At 42.3% G+C, this 21,704-nt stretch overlaps 1 protein-coding gene across 6 annotated transcripts in view; it reads right to left on the reverse strand.

The window, feature by feature from the left end:
- Positions 1-823: 823 nt before the first annotated feature.
- DVL1 (dishevelled segment polarity protein 1) overlaps positions 824-21,704 on the reverse strand; it is a 238,124-nt gene continuing 217,243 nt past the window's right edge. For 5 of the 6 annotated variants that reach the window (XM_077457613.1, XM_077457612.1, XM_077457611.1 and 2 more), the window contains 3 exons: positions 16,402-16,569; positions 12,525-12,731; positions 824-4,790 (listed from right to left, as the gene is read on the reverse strand). In XM_077457613.1, the coding sequence (XP_077313739.1) occupies positions 4,387-4,790; positions 12,525-12,731; positions 16,402-16,569 (779 nt within the window). In that variant the 3' untranslated portion in view covers positions 824-4,386. Of the gene's footprint in view, positions 4,791-11,757; positions 11,807-12,524; positions 12,732-16,401; positions 16,570-21,704 lie in introns of all 6 variants that reach the window. The other variant, XM_077457616.1, reaches the window with a different exon arrangement.

Genomic DNA, 21,704 nt, shown 5'->3' on the forward strand with positions numbered 1-21,704 from the left:
CATTTTATAACTTTGATTAATTGGTTTGAAGTATGTGTTGGAAATAAACTGCCAATTAGCATTTTTAGAAGGTGATCAATATTGGCAACCACTGTATTTCTCTATAAAACAACATCATGCATTAAGGAAGAAAGCCTTGTAGCGCCTTTCTAAATGAATAATTTTAGTCCGTAAAGGGATGTATTTTAAATACAAAAGGACACTCTAGCCAGACACTGATGAGGTCAGTCTCCAAGGGAACTGCACATGCGGTGTACATGGACACTCTACTATGAGCTGAGTCTCTGGTGCATTCATAGCAGGCACTTCTTGGATAAAGAACAGATGGTTGATGGTCAGAAATCAATAGAATGTGACTGACTTGCATTTGATGTCTCCAGGAAGATCAATGGACCCTCTTTGCACTTAGTACAAAAGCACAGGAGTGCATAAAACATTCATGTTCAGGAAACTGAAAAAGGACTAATTAATATTGCATAATGCACCATTAACCTTGCGCTGTGGATGGCATGCATCAGGGAACTCTGGCAGACCACCCATTCAGACCTATGCAAACATACGTCAAGGTGTGTTGCGTTAAGTCAACCCTTCCCCCAAAATGATATGGCAGAGTAGTGCATTATCATTTACTGCAATTCATTCTGGAGTATGTGCATTGCCACTGAAAATGACTGGCACCACAATGCACGTGCGCAATAATGCTATCGCAGTGTTTAGGTGTAATGGGCTCCTAATATAAATGGGAATTGTAGTTTACAAACCACTCCAGACTGCACCAACCTAACCCACCCTGGTTGCAATGCAAAGAAGAAGTTCAGTCGACTCAGTTGTAACTGTTATTTACACAGATATACACATATATTTAAAAAACAAAACATTAAATTACATCTTGTTATCTATACATACATGATCTGTACATTCTTAGTAGTTAGCAGAGTTGGTAGGAACAGAATCTTAGCCAGGTCTGTGGGGAAAAGAGTGGAAGCAAGCTATGGGGAAAATGATTTAAGTGCTTTATCCACCTATCTGGTGGTTTGGGATAAAAAGTCAGTCCACCCAAAACTGAGTCTTTGTTTTGGAAGATGCTGAAGACCTAAATTAAAGGGGTAGGCTGCTACTGATGACTTCTGAATAATATTGCCATGCACTTCAGCTTCAGGACTTTCACTGACCTGAAACAAGTACTCAAGACTTCAAGTTTCCTTTAAGGGGTCTACATGTCATTCCTTATATTGCCTGACCAAGTACTTCCAGGGCATGAACTAAGCCAGTGTTTAGCTGCTCTTCTTCCTTAGACCAATGCAAAAATGCTTGCATAATCTTTGGGAGAAAGATCTTTAGAGGCTGGATTATGTAGGTTTTTTTTTATTAAAATTGTTATTTTTGGCAAAGCAGCTCCATTAAGCTGGCCACCTACTGTTAGAATTGTACCTGTTTCAGAGGAATCGCCCTCAGTGGGTGGCCCTGCCAGCTCGCCAAATGTCAATTATTCAATTGACTTTTGTCAAAGGAGCCAGAAATTGCCAGCCATATAGCACTTGAAGCCAATGAGTAGCCTGACACTCACAGCGGTTAGAATTTGTTGCCGTGATTTGTGTGGATGGAGGAATCTGTTAAAATAAAAGAAATCTCTAAGTGTTTTGCAAGCTTTAATCAGCCTGTCCTGCAGTGAGGGACCCCAGTGTTCTGTGTGACAGCAACGATCTCTGCCCAGCAGGTGAACATTGTCTCCCGCAGTCAGATCTATAGTTTGTAGCATGAGCTTTGCTGGTTGGAAAGCTCTAGCTGCTGGTCTCCATAGTGTGTTGGACTGCTGCATAGAGGTCACTACTCACACAAAGCTCTGTAGACTACTGATGGGGACAGGCTGATTAAGGAGAGCTGCTTTACCATAACACTGCAAAGCTGGCCATACTATATTCAATTTCTTTTGTTTAGCCTATGGACTGAATAAAAGAAATATAACAGATTCCTCCCACGCTAAACTGTGCCGATAGACCAATCCCTATGTTAGGCCATCATATTCGAAAAGTTGCCAGCAAAGGTGATCAGTATACCTGAATAGCAGCTGCATCTGATTGGATACAACCTCCAGAAAACTCCTTCAACTACGAACAATTGACTTTTGTAGAACCAAGCAGGATCAAGAGGGTCACCCTGTGAGTGAATTTCTTCCAGTGCATCAGTAATTGGCAGAAATTTGCTCCGTGTTTGGCCAGCTTAACGCCCCATACACACTATTCGATTTTCTGCAGATTTTATTCTTCAGATTTACCAAAACCATGTAGTGAAAGAACCTGTCTGATTGCCTACAAATAGAACCTCATAAGGTTTGACCTCATATTATATGGTTTTGGTAAATCTGAAGCCAAAAATCTGCAGAAAATCTAATAGTGTGTATGGGGCTTTAGACTGTGCACTTACCATTTTGCAGCACATTTAGGCCTCATGCACACTGGATGTTTTTACAGCTGCTGTTTTTGGCTTCAGGCATTTTATTCTACAGCAAGTAAACTCCCCAGCATGTTATCTTATGTGTCCATGCACACATAAGCGGTTATCTGCATTTTTTGTCAGGTGCGTGAGGCCTAAATGTTTACATAGCATCCTGAGAAAATGTATTTGGTCTTTAATGCACCGGTTTCTTAGGTCTTCCAGGGACCCTACTGGTGAGATCTCGACACACCACATCTCAGGTCTTGCAAAATTTAGATTTTGATTGTTTTGTTTTTGTTTTTTATTATGGAGCTGGAAACCCGGGAGAGTGGAATGAGATGCATCATGATGGTTGGGAACACCAAAAATCCAGTTGGGCAGAAGTAAACTATGGAAGGGAGATCTCGCCACTACAGTCCTCCAGACATACAAGAATTCATTAGCTATGTCCAAAAGACACCACCTGAAACCGAAATATCACATTTGGGTGGACTGCTGTTTACAGGGCACATTACCCAAAACTGATCTTTCCGGCATAGGCTTCCATTGGTGGGTTGACTCACCCACTGGCTGTAAAATGATTGTATAGAAAGAGGGGCATTACCTGGACATGGCTGCAACAGATTATATACATCCAGTTTAGTAATTCAGTATGCTCCTATCTACCATTACCTGAAATATCAGTTTTGGCTGGACTGACTGTGTAATTTGTATTGACAACATATAGATTGTCTTAACCTTAATTGGTGGTCATTTCATCTGCTAGATTAATGAATTAACACTGGCCAAACACACATTATGATCCAGATGGGAAAAAAAAAAAAGTATCACAGCTGCCTCAAATATTCATATGTAGACTGTCAGGTTTTTACTAATATATGTACTTGAAAGCAGTCATATTTGTTTGTTTTCTGCTAAGCTTTGCAGTGACTGTACTTTGCTGCCCTACCCCATCAAGGAAATTCCTTCAGTCTGGCCAGACAGCCCTAAAACAATACAGCTGTTTTTTTTTTTTTTTGGCAATTAGGCCACAAGGAGGCAGAATTGCTCTACTGGCATTATTTTTCCAGAGGCTGCAGAGACCAAAACATATGCAGAAGTCATTCTAAAAGTGGAATTTTACTTTAAACGAAGCCTGTCATTAACCTGGGTGGTTCAGACTGGACGCACAATGAAACTATGCAGAAGCATAGGTTACTTTTAGTAAAATTTATAAATGATTAATAGATCCCCGAATTAAAGGCAGCTAAACTTATATGGCAATGTTGACGTGTATATTTACTTCAATTTTAAAGAACCAAACCTGTCCCCGTCCTCCTCTGCCTCCATATTGGTCCCTTAAATTTCTGCGAGCAAAGTGGGACTTTTACAGGACAAGTCAAGATTTCCCCTGCTTACACATTTTGTTCATCGTATTTTTAGTCTGAACTGCTCAGGTTTATGACCGGTTCACTTTAACAGTGCAATTCTAGCATGTGCTTTTTATTTTGAGCATTATTTGGAAAACTTTAGGAGATTAATGTGCGTGTATGGCCAGCTCTCGGTCGATGTCAAACAAGCTATTAAGTGATACTCTAGTCTGTATCACATGGAAGGGAATTGAGCTATCCTTTCTTCTACAGTGAAAACTCTGCATACCTGGTTTTACCGCAACCAGTTTATTTGCATGGCTTCCAGGCTTGTCTGACATCACCTGCAGTACATGTGACATCACTAGGATTGTGCCTTTAGCATGAACTCTGAGGTGATCTCTCCAAAATCCTTACATCTTCTGAAATCGGCATTTCAAATGTTCTTTGATGTTGGCCAAAGCTTACAGTGTAATAGAAAAAGCCATCTTTTTTTCCTCTCCTATGGCTTGGCATCGGATTATGGCAGTGGTCATCCATTGCAGGGAGCTATGCAATTCTCTAGCTTTTCTAGTGGCTGGAGCAGAAGGCACTTTGGCTGTCACATAATGTCCACAAAAAATTCACAGGGGTTTCCCATGGCCTTCTGGAAGGACTGCCGACTTCCGGTCAGTTCTGGAGGGATGTTGCTTAGTTCACGGACTGGAGGACCACCCGGCGGACCGCTATTGTACACCTTGCCCCCGATTTTTGGCAGGCTGTAAAGCGGGGGTAGACCGGGGGGCCCATGAGAGTGGTGGCTGCTGCGATGACTACGCTCGCTGCGCGCCGCTGAGCTGTGGCTCCGGTGGCTGTGCTGGCTTAGTGGCCTCTCGCTCCTTTTTCCTCCACTGCTGGCGGCACGGTCAGATCCGCTACCGCTGCCAGTGGACTTGCGGTCCTTCTCTCGACCGGATGATCTCTTTCCCTCTCGGTTACTGCGACTGGATCCACTGCTTTTGCTGCCTGTGCCAAAAAAGATATTATTATTACAGAACTGTACACAAAATGTTTTCTGGTTTTCTTGATATAGTGGGACATTGCTAGAACCTCTGTCGGGTTTATACTGATATCTGTGCCCTAATATGCTTCAAATGCCGCTTGTGGCCAAGCTATAGACATTTAAATATTTACGCACATATTCTGAAGCCCTCACTGACCTCTGTAGTTTCAGGCATCCTGGAGTACTTCATCCTCAAATTTTATAGCAGAAGCACTCAGGTCATTCTCTGAGCAGCTCATCTCCAATTGTCCCCCTCCCAAGGCTAATGTTTATATTACAAATTAGAAAGCCAGAAGGTGGCTGAGTCACTGCAGGGAGGATGAATTGTGAACCTCACTACTGTGAATCTTTAAGCACATTGACAATGTCTACTGATAATACACCCCCACCCATGTATACTAACCTATCCACTCTTAATTTTTACCTCCAATCTGTGTTGGAACCCTTGCTTTGTTGCTCCAATGTAACCTTCCCCATGTGACAGTCAATCGCCAAGCCGAAACACAATCACGTGGAGGAGGCAGTGATGTCATCCACTTGGGTACACTTCAACACCATCTGGAGCTCAGCTCACACTGCTCCCCTTCCCAGCAGTGGCTCAGCCGCCTTCCAGATTTTACTTGCTAAGATAAACATGTAGCAGATGCTCTGGGAGGTGAGGTTGAGATGCTGGGATAACAGCTTAGGCAACTTCAGTGCTTCTGCTGTGATCCTTAGTGTTACTAAACCCACATCATAAACAAATATCAGTAAATGGTGTATTACATGTTGTTCATACTCACTCAGTCTCTGAGATTTTTTTTTTTTGTATTCTGCTAAAAACCTGGTTGATCCTGCTGTGCTCTATCTCCCTTTTTGTTCATGTCCCCAATTCAGCTAAGGATTTTGCAGCTGTGGTGGCAACTCTGCACATGTTAAATTTTCAGTGAGTTTTTATGCTGAACATTTCCCTCCCTACCACACCTGAGCAGCCAATGTGACTATAGAGTCACACATGTGGGCGTATACACACTGGTAAGTAAATTACAGCCCACTCCCTGCCTCCTCCCCCATGCCCACTAACCAGCTAAACACAAAGCTGGCAGGATATTACATGTAGATTAACGGAGGCTTCAACTCCCTTTTATTCTAAGACACAGGCTGGAGGAGCTTGACACATATCCACCCACACCATGTTATTGCCAAAAAATAAAGATTTGATTTCAAATATTTGTATGACGAAGAAGCTCCTCCTGCTTATGTTTCCCTGCAGACAGGCTGGGAAAGCTCTGAGTCATGCGACAACTGTATATTGATTAGGAAAAATTTACTTTTTTTTTTTTTTTTTATTAAAATAATTACAGTGCCGTCATCCGTATACAGAAATAGAAGGGACAATGTAAATTAGTGACTGGAGTCCACCTTACTGATCTGCCGCAGTAAAATGACGGCGGTTGGTTGGCAAGCGGTTAATACATTTGTAAAGATTTTAAACAAACTTCTTTCACGTTGTCATTATGCGGTATGGTTTGTAGAATTTTGAGGAACATAATGAATTTAATCCATTTTGGAATAAGGCTGTAACATAACAAAATGTGGAAAAAGTGAAGCGCTGTGAATGCTTTCCGGATGCACTGCAAATAATATTCTATGACAGGGATATGCAATTAGCGGACCTCCAGCTGTTGCAGAACTTCAAGTCCCATGAGGCATAGCAAGACTGACAGCCACAAGCATGACACCCAGAGCAGAGGCATGATGGGACTTGTAATTTTGCAACAGCTGGAGGTCCGCTAATTGCATATCCCTGTTCTAAGATATTGTATCCCAGTTTACATAGGAATGGTAGGAGCTTGTAGCCCCATTAATCTTAAGGTGGGAGTAAACTTCCTTGTATGATTTTAACCTATAGGTAAGCCTATATAGATAAGGCTTAGCTATAGGTACAGTAAATATCTCCTAAATGTGCACCATTTGGGTGATATTTACTATAGATTCACATCACTGGTGCGCACGATCTGAAGGAAAAACATACCTGTGCCTTTCCTTGAGAGCTTTGCCATAAACAATGACTCCACCCCACATGATGTCATTGTCGGCTCGGCCTTCATATTGCCAAAGTCTGCAAACCCAGAAAGAAGACGGGGTGAAGATGGAAGCGCCTTCAGCGGTGACAGTGCGCTGCTCATTTTCAGGTACGTCTGTCATAATGTACTAGTATGCGATGTATACTATCACAGTATGACTTAAACTGTCCGGTGCCTTCTTTTAATGCGGTTCACTACAGCTTTAATTAAACTCAGCTATACATATACCTCCAAAGGCTGGATCAGAACTCTCCAGAAGATCAAGGGTCAAACTTACTTGTATTTATGTTCCAAAATCAAACACGCAAATGTTTTCTTAGTTCAGAAACAGCCAGATTTATGTTATAAATGCCTTGCATATACAGTATATTATATAACGGAACACTGACGGCAAGAAATACATGCACGAAAGACACATGAAGCAGAGGTAAAGCAGGACATGCGTGATCATGCAAGTGCCCCAGGGCCACCTGGACTGTCATGTATATTAGTAAAGATCCCTTAAACTATACTGTCAATCACTGTTAGATATGAAGTAGAGCCTTTGCTATCATTGGCATGGATATTGTATAGTAAATGCTGGGATGCAGCTGCTGATACACATTACAAGTCTTGTTTAGCAATGTGCTCATTAACTACAGTATGTTGCAGTGCACAGCTTAGGATCACCATACACAATAACATCTGACTGCACAATCAACTTTAATTTTACCAAAACTATCCAATGCATCTATATCCAATCAGGCAGGCCCTTGCACCATATATACAGCTGTATTTACTCTGTGCAACTTATAACTTCCAAGTGAAAGATAAAACACCATGTCAGAAAAAAAGTAAAACAAAAAAAATAAAATTACCCGAGTTGGGGGAAAAAAAAAGAATCACTCCCTTGTGTCAGTATTTTGTTGAACCAACTTTTGCTTTAATTACAGTCTTTAGTCTGTTGGGATTTGTCTCTACTAACTTTGCACATCTAGGACTTTGCAATATCTGCCCACTCTTTGCAGAATTGCTCGGGTTCAGTTCAATTTGATGGTGACCGTTTGTGGACTGTAGTCTTCAACTCATTCCACAGATTTTTAATGGTGTTTATGTCTGGGCTCTGACTAGGCCATGCAAGGACCTTTTTCTCCTTCAACCACTGTGTGGTCATTGTTGCTGTGTGCTTTGGGTCACTGTCATGTCAGAAGGTAAACCTTCTTCCCATTGACAACTTTCTGGCAGAGGGCAGCAGATTTTCCTCAATTTGATGGTATTTATTTCCCATCCATTTACCCTTCTATCCTGACAAGTGCTCCAGTCCCTGCTGCAGAGAAACACCCCCATAACAGGATATTATCACCTCCATGCTGTACTGTGGGAATGGCGTTATTTGGATGGTAAGATGTATTGGATTTCTGCCAGATGTATTGTTTGGTGTTGAGGCCAAATAATTCAATTTTAGTCTCACATGACCAAAGCACATTTTTCCATCTGGCCTCAGAATCTTTGGCAAAGCTCAGTTGTGACTGCATGTGGCCTTTCTTGATGAGCGGCTTTTTTCTTGCAACCCTCCCATACAAGCCACATTTGTGGAGAATTTGTGATATTGTTGTCACATGCCCACAATGACCACTCTTTGTCATAATTTCCTGCAACTGCTTCAGAGTTGCTGTAGGCCTCTTGGTAGCCTCTCTTACCAATTTCCTCCTGGCTCTTTCATCGAGTTTGGAGCGATGTCCTGATCCAGGGAGGGTCTGTGTTGTACCAAATGCATTCCCCTTCTTAAGAATAGACTTCACTGTGCTTCTAGGTATTGATGAAATCATTGATTTTTTTTTTTTTGTATCCATCTTCTGACTTGTGCCTGTCCATAACTTCATCCCGGACACCTTTTGACAGTGCGATGCCACCCATAGTTGATTGTTTGCTTCAGTAATACTATCAGGGACTGAAATGCTCCAGGAAAGCCCTTTTCATGCTGAGCTAATCAAAATGATCACAGTTGAAAGTCTAATGGTTTGTGTGCCATTAGCTATGCTTTATTGAGTCATTTTTAGGAGGGGGTGAAGTTGCACTGAGTAAATACAGCTGGATAAAATAAAAACTGTATCTTCATTTCAAGCTGCAAAGTAACAAAATGTGTTGATTCCTTTGTATACCCACTGTAGTTGGTAGAGCTGATATAGATTTTAACGTGTGTAGGGAGCTTTAATGTTCAAAACGAACATGGGCTATTTATAGGAAATTAGTTATTTAATAAACTACATACCACTGTGATCGGTCACTTAAAACTGCACCTAGTTATTTTTCTAGTAATCTCTTGAATATTGCAATTGGCTGCATTTGATTTAAAATGTAGTCATTGCACAGCTCTGTACAACCAATCACTGTTAACTGCAATGTTTCTAGAGAATGGGTGTTTTCAACAGCTGCTTGTGCAACCAAAAATTGTCCTAGTAGTTTGGAATGTATACCCTTTTGTAGGACAACAGCTAGACCCCTAATTAACCTGATCTGTCACTAAGCAGACACCTTAAATTGAAGCTGCCCTACTTCAACTCCTGGCTTGCAGTCTAGGCCCCTTTCATACTGGCTGTCTGATCAGGTCTGCCAGTCAGTTTTTCAGACGGGCCCTCTAGTCTCTTCTTTGGAGCGGCAGATGTTAGCGGACGCCCGCCGCCATATGATCTGATCCTGTCTGCCAAAAACAGAGGGATAATGGTCCTAATGTCCCTCCATCCGGGGGGTCAGATTGGATGGCATCTGATGGAAATGGACAGGCGGTCTGTTTATATCCAATTGCTCCATAGAGGGGAGCAGGACTGTGTCCGTGTCCATGTTCCACCTGAGCAAGCAGATTGCGCTAAGCGGAGGTGCCCGTGTGAAAGGGGCCTAACATTTGTACTGAAGCTGAATACAGTTTGCTTCACTGCACTCAAAATAGTAGCCTGGGAGTCAGGAAATGGCAGCTTCCATCTCACAATCTTCACATACGCAAATTTTGATTGAAAAGAAACCTGTACTGAAAGAATTATGCAAGCTACCACTGCTAAGCTGCTGAAAACCCCTGTTATCTGGCTGTCTGCAGCTTGCAGCAAGTAAAAGTCTATGCTGTATACATGTTCCAGGTTAGTCACCGAGTGCTTAAACCATTGGATCAGCATGACATCCCAAAGCAACCAATACTGTTCACTTCTTTATTTTCTAACTTGAAATAGAAAAATTAAAGGTCTGCTAGAGATGAACTTTATTTCTTACCCGCTTGTTTTTCTAAAGTTGCTGGGTGTTTTGGTGTTTGAGTACCAACTTGTTCGGTTAAAAACATTTCCTTACAACAGGAGGGTGACAATTTTATTATGTTAATTTAAAGGGTGATTACCTAGAAGCCATTTGAATCAATAAACAATGCCCAAAGTGAAGGAATGGTAGTATTACAAATGGCCAACAGGTGGGGATATAGCTCTCTGTATTGTGTCTTTGCAGTCTACCACATTACTATATATTTGGTTGTCTTTAGGAAGTGATCCCACAGTGAACAACCCTTCAATAAAATGGGAAACTCTTGGGTACAAAAAAATGTCTGAGACAATTTGTCTGCTTTGACCACAACAATCTATCAAATTCCACCTATCATTTTCATCGGAACTGCAGCCAATTAGTGTCTACAAGTAATGCAATAACTTGTGTTTTCAAACACTAGCATGTTTTAGGCTATGGGGGAAATCTGGACTTGGTCATGCATGAACCATAGTCACGTTAGCACTACCTGGCAATCTATAGTTGCTGCCTAATTTTCTAGTCTGGCAGGTACAAGCTGTTCTATGGCTGTATGTGGATGAAGAAGTTAGACACGCTGGGGGAAATTTACTAAAACTGGAGAGTGCAAAATCTGATGCAGCTCTGTACAAAAACCAACTAGCTTGCAGGTTTTATTGTCAAAGCTTAATTGAACAAGCTGAAGTTAGAAGCTGATTGACCATCATGCACAGCTGCACCAGATTTTTCACTCTCCAGTTTTAGTAAATCAACCTCACTGTCTTAAAGTGGTTGTAACCCAATAAAAATAAAAATTACCTTTATTCACATATATTCAGGGTGGTCACGTGACTCCCGGCCACTCTCCTCAGATTCAGGGCTACAGCGGGAGGGGCTGAGCAGCCAGCACGTGACCTCTCCAGCTGATGTCAGAGGGAGATCTTGGCCATTCCCACTGTGTGTTATGGCTGAATACAAGAGAGGGGATGGTAATGAATTACTTCTTTACAACCACTTTAAGAGGGTCAGTCCACCCAAACTAGCATTTTGGTGGATGCTGAAGAATACCCGATAGTTTCTTATATCTCTTGGGGACTTGTTCGGTCAGTTCTCTGTGCTTGAGTTCCTGGGCCTATTATGAGAGGTCTCCCACTTTCCATGTTAGATGTAATGTTTATTTGATATAATGGAAAATGTAACAGGAGGTTCTAGAACACACAAAAGTGAATAGGAACACCCAAAACTTCCAGGTGGACAGGGACAGAGTCAGGAATTCTGGCAAAGAGCTCTCCCTCTTGGAGTATCTATAAACAGTCAGGGGCTGACTAAACCCACTGGGTGCTGTATGTGAATGGCTTGACACTTTAATGACCTGAGTGCAACCTACAGTAAAGTGTTCCATACCTATTGACACTGCCCCACCCACCACACAACATGAGAAGCACCAAGGCAGACTCGATTATGGGCGTGCATTTAGCAATGAGCCCCCACATGGTTCTCCTTCTCCTGCTACCCAGTGGACTGTTGAAGGGAGGCTGGGAATGGTCTAGGTGGGTGAAGGAAGGGCCACAAGGATCCAAATGGACATGCTTGGGCTCTGGTCTTTGGGCCAGAGATTTAAGCTTACCGAATGACCTAGATTCCTCCATTCCTTCCATGCATCCTTCAGTCTAATGCTTGTTCAGCACAAAACAAGGGAATAACACAGTTACTATCAGCGAGGCATACAGCAGGGGATAAAGGAGCATGTTACTGTACTGAATTATAGAAGAAAGCACATGACTGCAAATCCGTAGCTGCCTACACATTTCCATAATCCTGGAGCTGTTCTACTAAAGCAGATCTACAAAAACATGCTTATTTAAAAAGGAAAAAGAGCCTTATGTAAAGTGCAGTAACCCACGGCAACCAATTGCATATGATCCTTTATTGACTTGACATGTTAGAACTGGCTGCTGTTGGTTAATGTGCTTTGCACAACATTACTTGTAGCTCTTTACACTGTTTCATTTTATAACGTTATAAATATATTCTATGTGGACAGCTAATAAGCATTTTTTTGACTATATATGCTTCTTTGACATTTGTTTTTGCAGTATCTCCACTAGCGGTTTTGATGTCTTTAATCTGCCTAGCCTCAAAGCCCAATTTGCAGTGTGACTGTTCATGTACACTGCTACACCTATAAAGGGCAGCATTGAACCATCAGGAGTTCCATGAGTAGACATCAAGTGAATGCTCGTTCTATTCACAAAACAGGTTGACAAATGATGGCTACGCTGAATTCGCTGCTTGTGGAGTGGCAGTCATGCAAGCACATAGGACACACAAAAAAAGAAAGCATGAAAGGCAGGCAATGAGAGGAGGGGGTACTGAGAGGCCTGTTCTACTTACCTTCGCTGTGTTGGCTTCCTGCACTGCCACTGCCATAGCTGAATCCTGGCTCTTGGTATGTTGAGGGGTAACAAGGTGGCACTAGAGGGTACTGGTACGGATAGCCCTGGCTCAGAGGCCAGGGGGCAGCCAAATGAGGGAGAGGAGCAAGTGTGTCCTGATCAGATGTCCCACTGGATCCATCGTTAAGATTCAGTGCCGCTACATCTGATAAGCAAATACAAATGATTTGTGTCAGTTATATCATGGAGAATAATGTTACAGTTGCTGTCTGCCATTTTGGTTGGTACAGCAATAGTCAGGATAATGATATTTACTAACTAAACATGAGACATTACAGTGCTGAAGAACAACGTTGTACTGCTGGTAATTCTGAAAAATGTTTACAAATGACACACTGTACTGAATGATGAAAAGTGATCGGCTGCCTTCAACATATCCATTAGTGTAACTGCATATTTCCTGGTCTTCATTTCTTTACGAGAATGTTTTTTTATCTGATAAATGAGCAGCAGAACAGCTTTAATTACAAAACAACTCTGATGGAGCCCTGATGCAGGATACACAGTAGGCTGAGATGGAACAAAAACGTAATGTATACAGCGACCTTACAACGTATACACCGACCTTACTGTACATAAATGGGTAATTCTATGCAACAGGATGATATGGAAAATGAACATATGGGAAGAACTGTATGCAGCCAATATGAAATGGTACCCAACCTTAATTAGTCTTTCTGTTTTTGAATTAAAGGTTAAAGTGCAACTCCAGGAACACAGCTATATAAATATTTGATAGGATTACTGTTCTACCTGCCAAAGGATTTGTAATTTTGGCTGACCATTCCTGTAATGCACAGTACAGACACTCTGCTACAGCCTGGTTTACCATTAGGGCACTTTCACATTGGGGCGGGGGTGTCTGTGGTAAAGCGTTGTTTTAGCGGCACGCTTTTAACCCCCCCAGAGGCCAAAAAAGGGGCAAAAGCACTGGCAAACGTCGCTGCCAAAACACTTTGCAGGAGCTTCGGCAGCACTGGCCATTGATTTCAATGGCAGGGGCGTTGAGGGAGCGATGTATTCACCTCTCCCTCAATGCCCCAACAATTCTCCTTGCAGGACTTTTTTTTACCCTCCTGCAAGCGCACTGCTCCAGTGTAATAGCACTCAGGCTCTCACACTGGGGCTGCGGGGAGAGTGGGGGGGTTGGGCGTTTTTCAGGCGCTTTACAGGCGCTATTTTTAGCCCAAAAGCAGCTGAAGATGCCCCAGTGTGAAAGCGGCCTAACTGCTAACCAGGATGTTTCCCCGCTCACAGGGCAGAGGTGGTAATGTTGATCTACTGAGCCTCTGGACAGGTAACATAACAAGTTGAGCTCCTGGATCAGAATGATGAATTGCTTAGGCCCCTTTCACACTGGGGCAGTGTGGGCATCGGCAGTAAAGCGGCGCTATTTTTAGCGCCACTTTACCGTAGTTTTAGCGGCGGTATTCGGCCTTTAGCGGGGCGGTTTTAACCCCCGCTAGCGGCCGAAAAAGGGTTAGAACCACCCGTAAAGGGGACGGTTTTTTTCAGGCGCTATACAGGCACCATTTTTAGAAAAACGCCCCAGTGTGAAAGGAGCCTTAATCAGGAACTATGTGCATCATATATCTAGCTATGCAGATTAGAAACTGTGTATGGCAAAGCATAACAAATCCTTAGGCTGGCAATATATACACTATATTACCAAAAGTATTGGAATGCCTGCCTTTACACGCACATGAACTTTAATGGCATCCCAGTCTTAGTCCGTAGGGTACAATATTGAGTTGGCACACCCTTTTCAGCTATAACAGCTTCAGCTCTTCTGGGAAGGCTGTCCACAAGGTTTAGTAGTGTGTCTATGGAAACGTTTGCCCATTCTTCCAGGAGCGCATTTGTGAGGTCAGGCACTGATGTGGATAAGAAAGCCTGGCTCGCAGTCTCCGCTCTTATTCATCCCAAAGATGTTCTCTTGGGTTCTAGCACTTCTATGCTTTTTTTGATAGAGATGAAATACTTATCTTACTTCTTGCCCCAGCAGGCTTCCTTCATTTATGCAACTGGTCCCTTGCAGCTTCTTCTATAAAGTGGTCCTGCCTACGGTCACACAATGACAAAAGCCCTACTTTGTACGTTAGGACAGGAAGGAACTGCCCACAACCCAGACCAGGGGAGAATGCAGGAGCGAAGAGTAAGGCAAGTATTACACCTTATTCCTTATATGGTAGGTTTTAACAGCATTTATGTCTTGCAGTGCGGGGGGAACACTGCAAGGGTAGATTTTTTTAATTACTGGACTTTATCTACTGGACGGGTTTTAGAAGACCTGAATGTTTTTTCAAGAATTCCTCCTGGGTTAAAAGGTTGAGATAAGGCTGCTTTAAGACATGATAACCTGTGTGCTAGTCTTTTGTGAACTGATTTTTCCATCTTACTTTTTATGGTATGTGCTAAAATATCACAAGAAATATTGCAGATCATCCATTTGAAAATTAGCTAATGCAATGTTAGGTGATGAAAATAACACACATTTAAGCGCATAATGCTTGCCATAAAGCTTTCTTGAAATGACCTCCCTGATCCCTAGTGTTGTCAGCCTGCTTGTAGACATGTCAGAAATATTTCCATACCACATAAAAATTATTCAAATGCAAAAATATGAAGCCTGCAGTGAGCAAGAAATAGCACTGTTGCCATAACAATCATATTATATAGGCCTGGCAATGACCTGACTGGTTGCCATTGGCAATAGCCCAATTTTTGCTCTGCTCCAGCTCTCCTAGTGTCACGTCACAGATTTGGGGACAGTGACCTTGATCCATCTCCTAAAGGCTGCATACAGGTTGAAGTGGCACATTCACTTTCTGCCTGCCTCTCTGTCCTAGAAGGGACAATGTCCCTCACACTGTTCATTACTTCTCTACATCGCGACACAATGCAGGTAGCATGTGCATACTAAGCTAAGCAGGGCAATAACTTCTCCGCAGTATGTGGAAACCTTGCAAAAAGATCTGAACAAATTAGGGGGTGGGCAACTACATGGCAAATGAGGTTTAATGTAGAAAAATGTAATATAATGAATTTGGGTGGCAAAAATATGAAAACAAATCTATACATTTGGGGGGGGGACCTTTTGGGGATTCTACGATGGAAAAGGACCTGGGGGGCCTAGTAGATTATAGGCTCAGCAATGGCATGCCATGCCAAGCTGCTGCTAAAAAAGCAAACAGAATATTTGCATGCATTAAAAAGGGTATTAATTCCAGAGATAAAATGATAATTCTCCTGCTCTACTAGACTCTGGTCCGGCTGCACCTAGAGTATGCTCTCCAGTTCTGGGCACCAGTCCTCAGGAAGGATGTACTGGAAATGGAGCGAGTACAAAGAAGGGCAACAAAGCTAATAAAGGGTCTGGAGGATATTAGTTATGAGGAAAGGTTGCGAGCACTGAACTTATTCTCTCTGGAGAAGAGACGCTTGAGAGGGGATATGATTTAAATTTATAAATACCATACTGGTGACCCCACAATAGGGATAAAACTTTTCTGTGGAAGGGAATTTAAGATACGTGGCCGCTCATTAAAATTAGAAGAAGAGAGGTTTAACCTTAAACTGTGTAGAGGGTTCTTTACTGTAAGAGCACCAAGGGTGTGGGATTTCCTTCCACAGGCGGTGGTCTCAGCGAGGAGCATCTATAGTTTCAAAATACTATTAGATAAGCACCCGAACGACCACAACATACACATATTCATACAATGTAATACTGACACATAATTACACACATAGGTTGAACTTGATGGACTTGTGTCTTTTTTTCAACCTCCCCTACTATGTAACTATGTGATACTCACTCCCACACAGGTCTCCAAACACATAGTAGCACTGCTCTGAGAAGGTGATCTTGTTTACTGTGTGTCTGAGGTAGCCGTGCTTTAACATGCTACTGGCATATTTCCTGGCTTCCCGACGCTCCTTGAATCCTTCTACATGTGTGTAGAGCCAGTCCACAACATCCGCACCTGCAGAGAAACAGAAAAAAAGCAAAGGTCAGACTGCAGCAAAGGCTTCTGGGTAACTGGATACTCAATGAGCATAATATAGAGAATGTCACCACTGATTTTAGAGGCTTGTCTATATTTTGATGCAGGCTGTATCGACTTCTCAAGGACAGGAATGGCCATAGATGGATGGAAATTTGGGCAGTCCCTGCTGAACCAGCAGAATTTCAGTCCATCTATGGCCAGCTTTAGTGCACTGTGGCAAAAAAAAAAAAAAAAGAGGGTTTGTAGGAACTTCCATAATACACCATGTCCCTACATGCATGAAGTCACAGAGAAAGTGAAAACAGCAGCTTGTCGAGATATATAAAGGAAACCTGTCAAGATAGAGCCACTGACTTTTTTTTAATTAAAGTGTAATCTCCAGGCTGTCATCCTCCTACTATAATAAGTTACAGACTCAGAATAAGTATGGCTGCTTTTAGGGGCCATCTTTTATTTCCAGGGTTTAAAAGTAAACCTGTGCTCCATTTTTTATTTTTAAAGTAAAAGTGCTGCCTGAGACCAGACATCACAAGATGTGTACTGTTAACTTGATCACACGGCAAAGTTTCTTCTGTGTCCCTCCCTGATTTAGTTTGACTTTGTTACTGGGACCTGAATTTCCCAAGCTTCTTTGAAAAAAAACACTCACTATTCTAATATCCAATGAGATTTTGACATTGGCCATTAGGGGTACACTCACCAGACAATGGGATGGCAGTTGGTGAAGCTTATGCCGCGTACACACGGGCGGACTGTATGGCGTACTTTCGACTGAACGGACTTGACCACACACGGATGCACAAACAGTCCGTCGAAAGCTTGCGCGATGACGTGTACAGCACGTACGACGGGACTAGAAATAGGAAGTCCAATACACAGCAAAGCACCCTTCCGCCGTGTAAATCCTTTCTGGGCATGCGCCATTCTTAGTCTGTCGAACTAGCATACTGACGAGCGGATTGTCCGCTGAAACCAAAGTATGACGGACAGAATTTCGAAAAATCCGAAATTCTTAGTACGCCGGACTGCACGCTGAAAAAGTCCGCCGAAGCCCACACACGAGCGGACTGTCCGCTGAAATGTGTTTCGACTAAGTACGCCATACAGTCCGCCCGTATGTACGCGGCATTAGTCATCAAGTCTGGGAAGGAACATTTTAAGGGCTTATGCACACATCTGTCAAAATTGCAGCATTTTTATTATTATATATATTTTTTAATGAATCTGAACACAGATGTATTGCTTTCTATGGGGTCATGCACATAGCTGTGTAAAACATGCCAAGTTCATATCTGTAAAAAACAAAAAAAAACAAAAAAACATTTGCATCTGAGGTCCTACATATGCACCGTAGTTCATGCTGTATGCATATCAGTGCTCACATGCATACGGCACACATGTACTCTATTGGAGCATAAAAGCCACCTGCGTTCTAGCAGTAGAGGACATTATGCAGGAAGCATTAATTCTGTGTGCTTTTACATGTAAACATTGCTCACACATTACATGCCTACAGAGTACTTTGGACACGGATCTTGCTGCCAGCAAGGTAGTGTGTACCAGTTGCTATGTTTCCATATGGCCATGTGTACCCTATCAGTGTAACCATACCTCCCAACTTTTTGAGAGGGAATGAGGGACACCTATCAGCAAAAAGATGCAGGCATAGGACACACCCCTTGCCATGCCCCCTTAAAGAAGAATTGTAAAAAAACAAAAAAACAAGATTGGTTAAACCCACAAGTGCTTTTTTACCACTACTATTCCTTTATATTCCTTTGGTATTCCTTATTCCTTGGTTTTTGAAATTTACAAATGCAGCAATTTAGAAATCAGATGAAAGGTTTAGCACTGGAAAACACTTTTTGATAGATAAAAAGTGCATTTTATATACATCTATATGGATCAGACCAAAATGAGGGACAAATGAGGGGGAAAGAGGGACAGAGGGACATTGCTCCAAATCAGAGATAGTCCCTCGAAATCAGGGACAGTTGGGAGCTATGGTGTGACATTGAGAAAGGTAGATTTTAACAGCCATGTCACACTAATGTTCAGATCACTGGTGAAAACTCGCCAGTGGTAGGATCTGCTTGGTGGACAAATGCAGACAGCGACTCGCTTATCTGCTTGCATGTGTTGCTCCCTTTCAGGCTGAAGGTGTAACTCTTTTGCTAACATCTTTTCCACAGTGTTTTCAACAGCGAGGGAGCGATGTCTTGCTGCCTAAGCCAAGAGGGGGGCAGACAAATCAACGTATAATTTAAGATGGCCATACACGCATTCATTCTTTCAAAAAGCCAACGGATTCCCCCACACACACAGACTCTCAGTGTGGGGAATCCATCCCACTGCACTACTGTATTCTGACAGCAGGGACTCCTCCGATTGGCTGCAGTGCTGATCAAAACACATTTTTACAACAAGCCCTTTAGTGAATAGGCTTGAACAAAAACAACCATAGATGGATCGAAATTTGGGTGGTCCCTGCTAAAGTGGCCAAATTTCAATCCATCTATGACTAGCTTTAATGAAAGTCATCAGAGCAGTGACCCATCCCTTATCAGAAGGTTCATTGGGAGCTTTAAGGTTCGGTTCACACTTGTGCGATGCGGGAACCAGCGTTCCCGATTCGGACCAGGATCGCCTAGCGGTTCACACTGCCCTGTGTGAACCTCTGCGGGTGTCAATACACAGTTAATGACATCCCCAGATCAGTTTGCAGTGCGAACTGTGAAATGGTGCAGGAATCGGATCGCATAAATGTTCGCACCAGATTCCAGTGCGGACAAAAAAAAGGGTCTTGCACCATTTTGGTCCGAATGCGATGCAAAATCAGCAATACAAACTGTATGGCTAAATTTTCATCGCACAGACATAGCATGTGATCTACACAGCAATGCAGTGTGAATTACATGCGACGTCTGGCATCACACAAGTGTGCACCCAGCCTCCATCAGCAAATGAAGCTGCAAAGCAAGTTGTGATGTTTTATCTGTTTAGATAATAGTGTTCTAGGAATTCTTTATCATGTAATACAAACAAAAAATCACCTAAAAAAAACAACAAAAAAAAACAAAAACAAAACAACACTGATGCTAAAGCCTAGTACACACAAACAGAATATCGTACAAAAAAATATAGTTTTTGAAGCAATCGTAGGATAATCTGATCGTTGGTACACAGTTATCGACAAACACAAAAAAATTTCTTGTACAATACCAGATCGTAAATTTTCATTTCATCAGTACAGTTTTCAACACAAATACGGTACATTATATCACTTCTGAATTTTTATTCTCTCGTGCAAGAATTTTCATACTTTAGTAACTTATTCCCTTTCAATATGAAGACTAGCATGCAAAAAACAAAACAAAAAAAAAAAAAAACGATCATTCGTCTGATAATCTCATCATGTGTACTAGGTTTAAACCATTATAGTTTTCCTTTACAGACAACTAAGGCCCCTTTCACACAGGTTTTCCGATCAGGTCCGCCTGTCAGGTTTTCAGGCGTACCTGATCGGACCCTCCATTCACTCATATGGAGTGGCGGATGTCAGCGGTGTAATGTCCGCTTATACACACTATTCACAAGACACACCCATCAAAACAGACAAAGGAGCTTTCAACCAATCGGTTTGCTTTACTACTAGATTTCACTTGGATCATAAAAAAATGTAATCAATCCTAAAAAAAACATTGTCCTATACTGCTGGAGGATACACGCTTAAAAACTCTCCTTCCCAATACAGGCGGTCCACTAGTTACAAACATCTGACTTACAAACGATTACTACTTACAAACTGAGGGAGACAACAGGAAGTGAGAGGAAATCTACCCCTAGGAAGGGAAGTTCACTCCTGTAATGCCCTGTACACACGGTCGGACATTCTGACAACAAAATCCATCTGATTTTTTCTGACGGATTTTGTGCCAAACTTGTCTTGCATACACACAGTCGGACAAAGCTGTCAGAAAATCAGATCGTTCTTAACGAGGTGACGTACAACAGGTACGTCGGGACTATAAACAGGCCAGTAGCCAGTAGCTGTGGTGTCTTAATTTATTCTGAGAATGTGTGGCACTTTGTCCGTCGGAATTGTCTACACACGATCGGAATTTAAACGATCGGATTTTGTTGTCGGAAAATTTTAGATCCTGCTCTCAAACTTTGTGTCGGAAATTCCGACGGAAAAAGTCAGATGGAGCCCACACATGATCGGATTTTCCAACAACGCGATCCAATCGCACATTTTCCTTCGGAAAGTCCGACCGTGTGTACAGGGCATAAGAGTTATAATGGGAAAAAGTAGTCTCCACTGATGCTTTATCACCAAGGCTTGTATCCACAACAACCAAAAATTTTCAAAAATCCAATTTTCATTGGGACAGAAAATGAGGTGAAATCTTCTGAACAGGGGCACAGACAGCAAAACAAACATTACAGGGGTGTTAACCCTTGCCAATATCCCAAAAAAACTAAATATGTTTTTTGGCTGGAGCTACACTTACATAACAAACCAACCCAGGGACCGCCTGTACACCCATACACCATGTACAGAAAAGCACCAAATATAAAAAAACAAACCCCATAATTTCTAAACCACACACATGCCTCATCCCGTTACAAGGTATGCTTCAATGTAAAAAAACACTACGGAAGACTGGCAATTTTGTACACCATGGCAAGAAAAAATTGATCACCAAAAGGCAAAACCTACAATATCAGTGATTTTTACAACTGTTCATCTGATTATGTGGTTTATTGTCTCAGCTGCCCCTCACCAATTGTATGTAGGTCGTACTATCCACCCTCTTTGTCAGATTTGGCGAGCATCGGAGAAAGGTCAAAAAAGGCAAAGAAACATAGCGTTCCTCGTCGCTTCTTCCAATATCACAAAAAAAATCTACTGAAGGCCTACAGGTGTGTGCTGTAGAACAGATGCCAAAAAATCTCTCAGAAGCTGAGAAGTTCTACAGGATGTGTGAATGTGAAACGTATCGGATCTATTCTCTCGACACCCGGTCACCTGGGGGCCTCAATCAGGAACCTGAGGTGTCCACTATATTTTAATAGTTTTCTACAATAAACCTTTTTGTTCTCTTTTT

This window comes from Lithobates pipiens, unplaced genomic scaffold (assembly GCF_037356315.1).
Source record: "Lithobates pipiens isolate NorthernLeopardFrog02 unplaced genomic scaffold, aLitPip1_a1.2 Scaffold_27, whole genome shotgun sequence".
Lineage (NCBI taxonomy): Eukaryota > Metazoa > Chordata > Amphibia > Anura > Ranidae > Lithobates > Lithobates pipiens.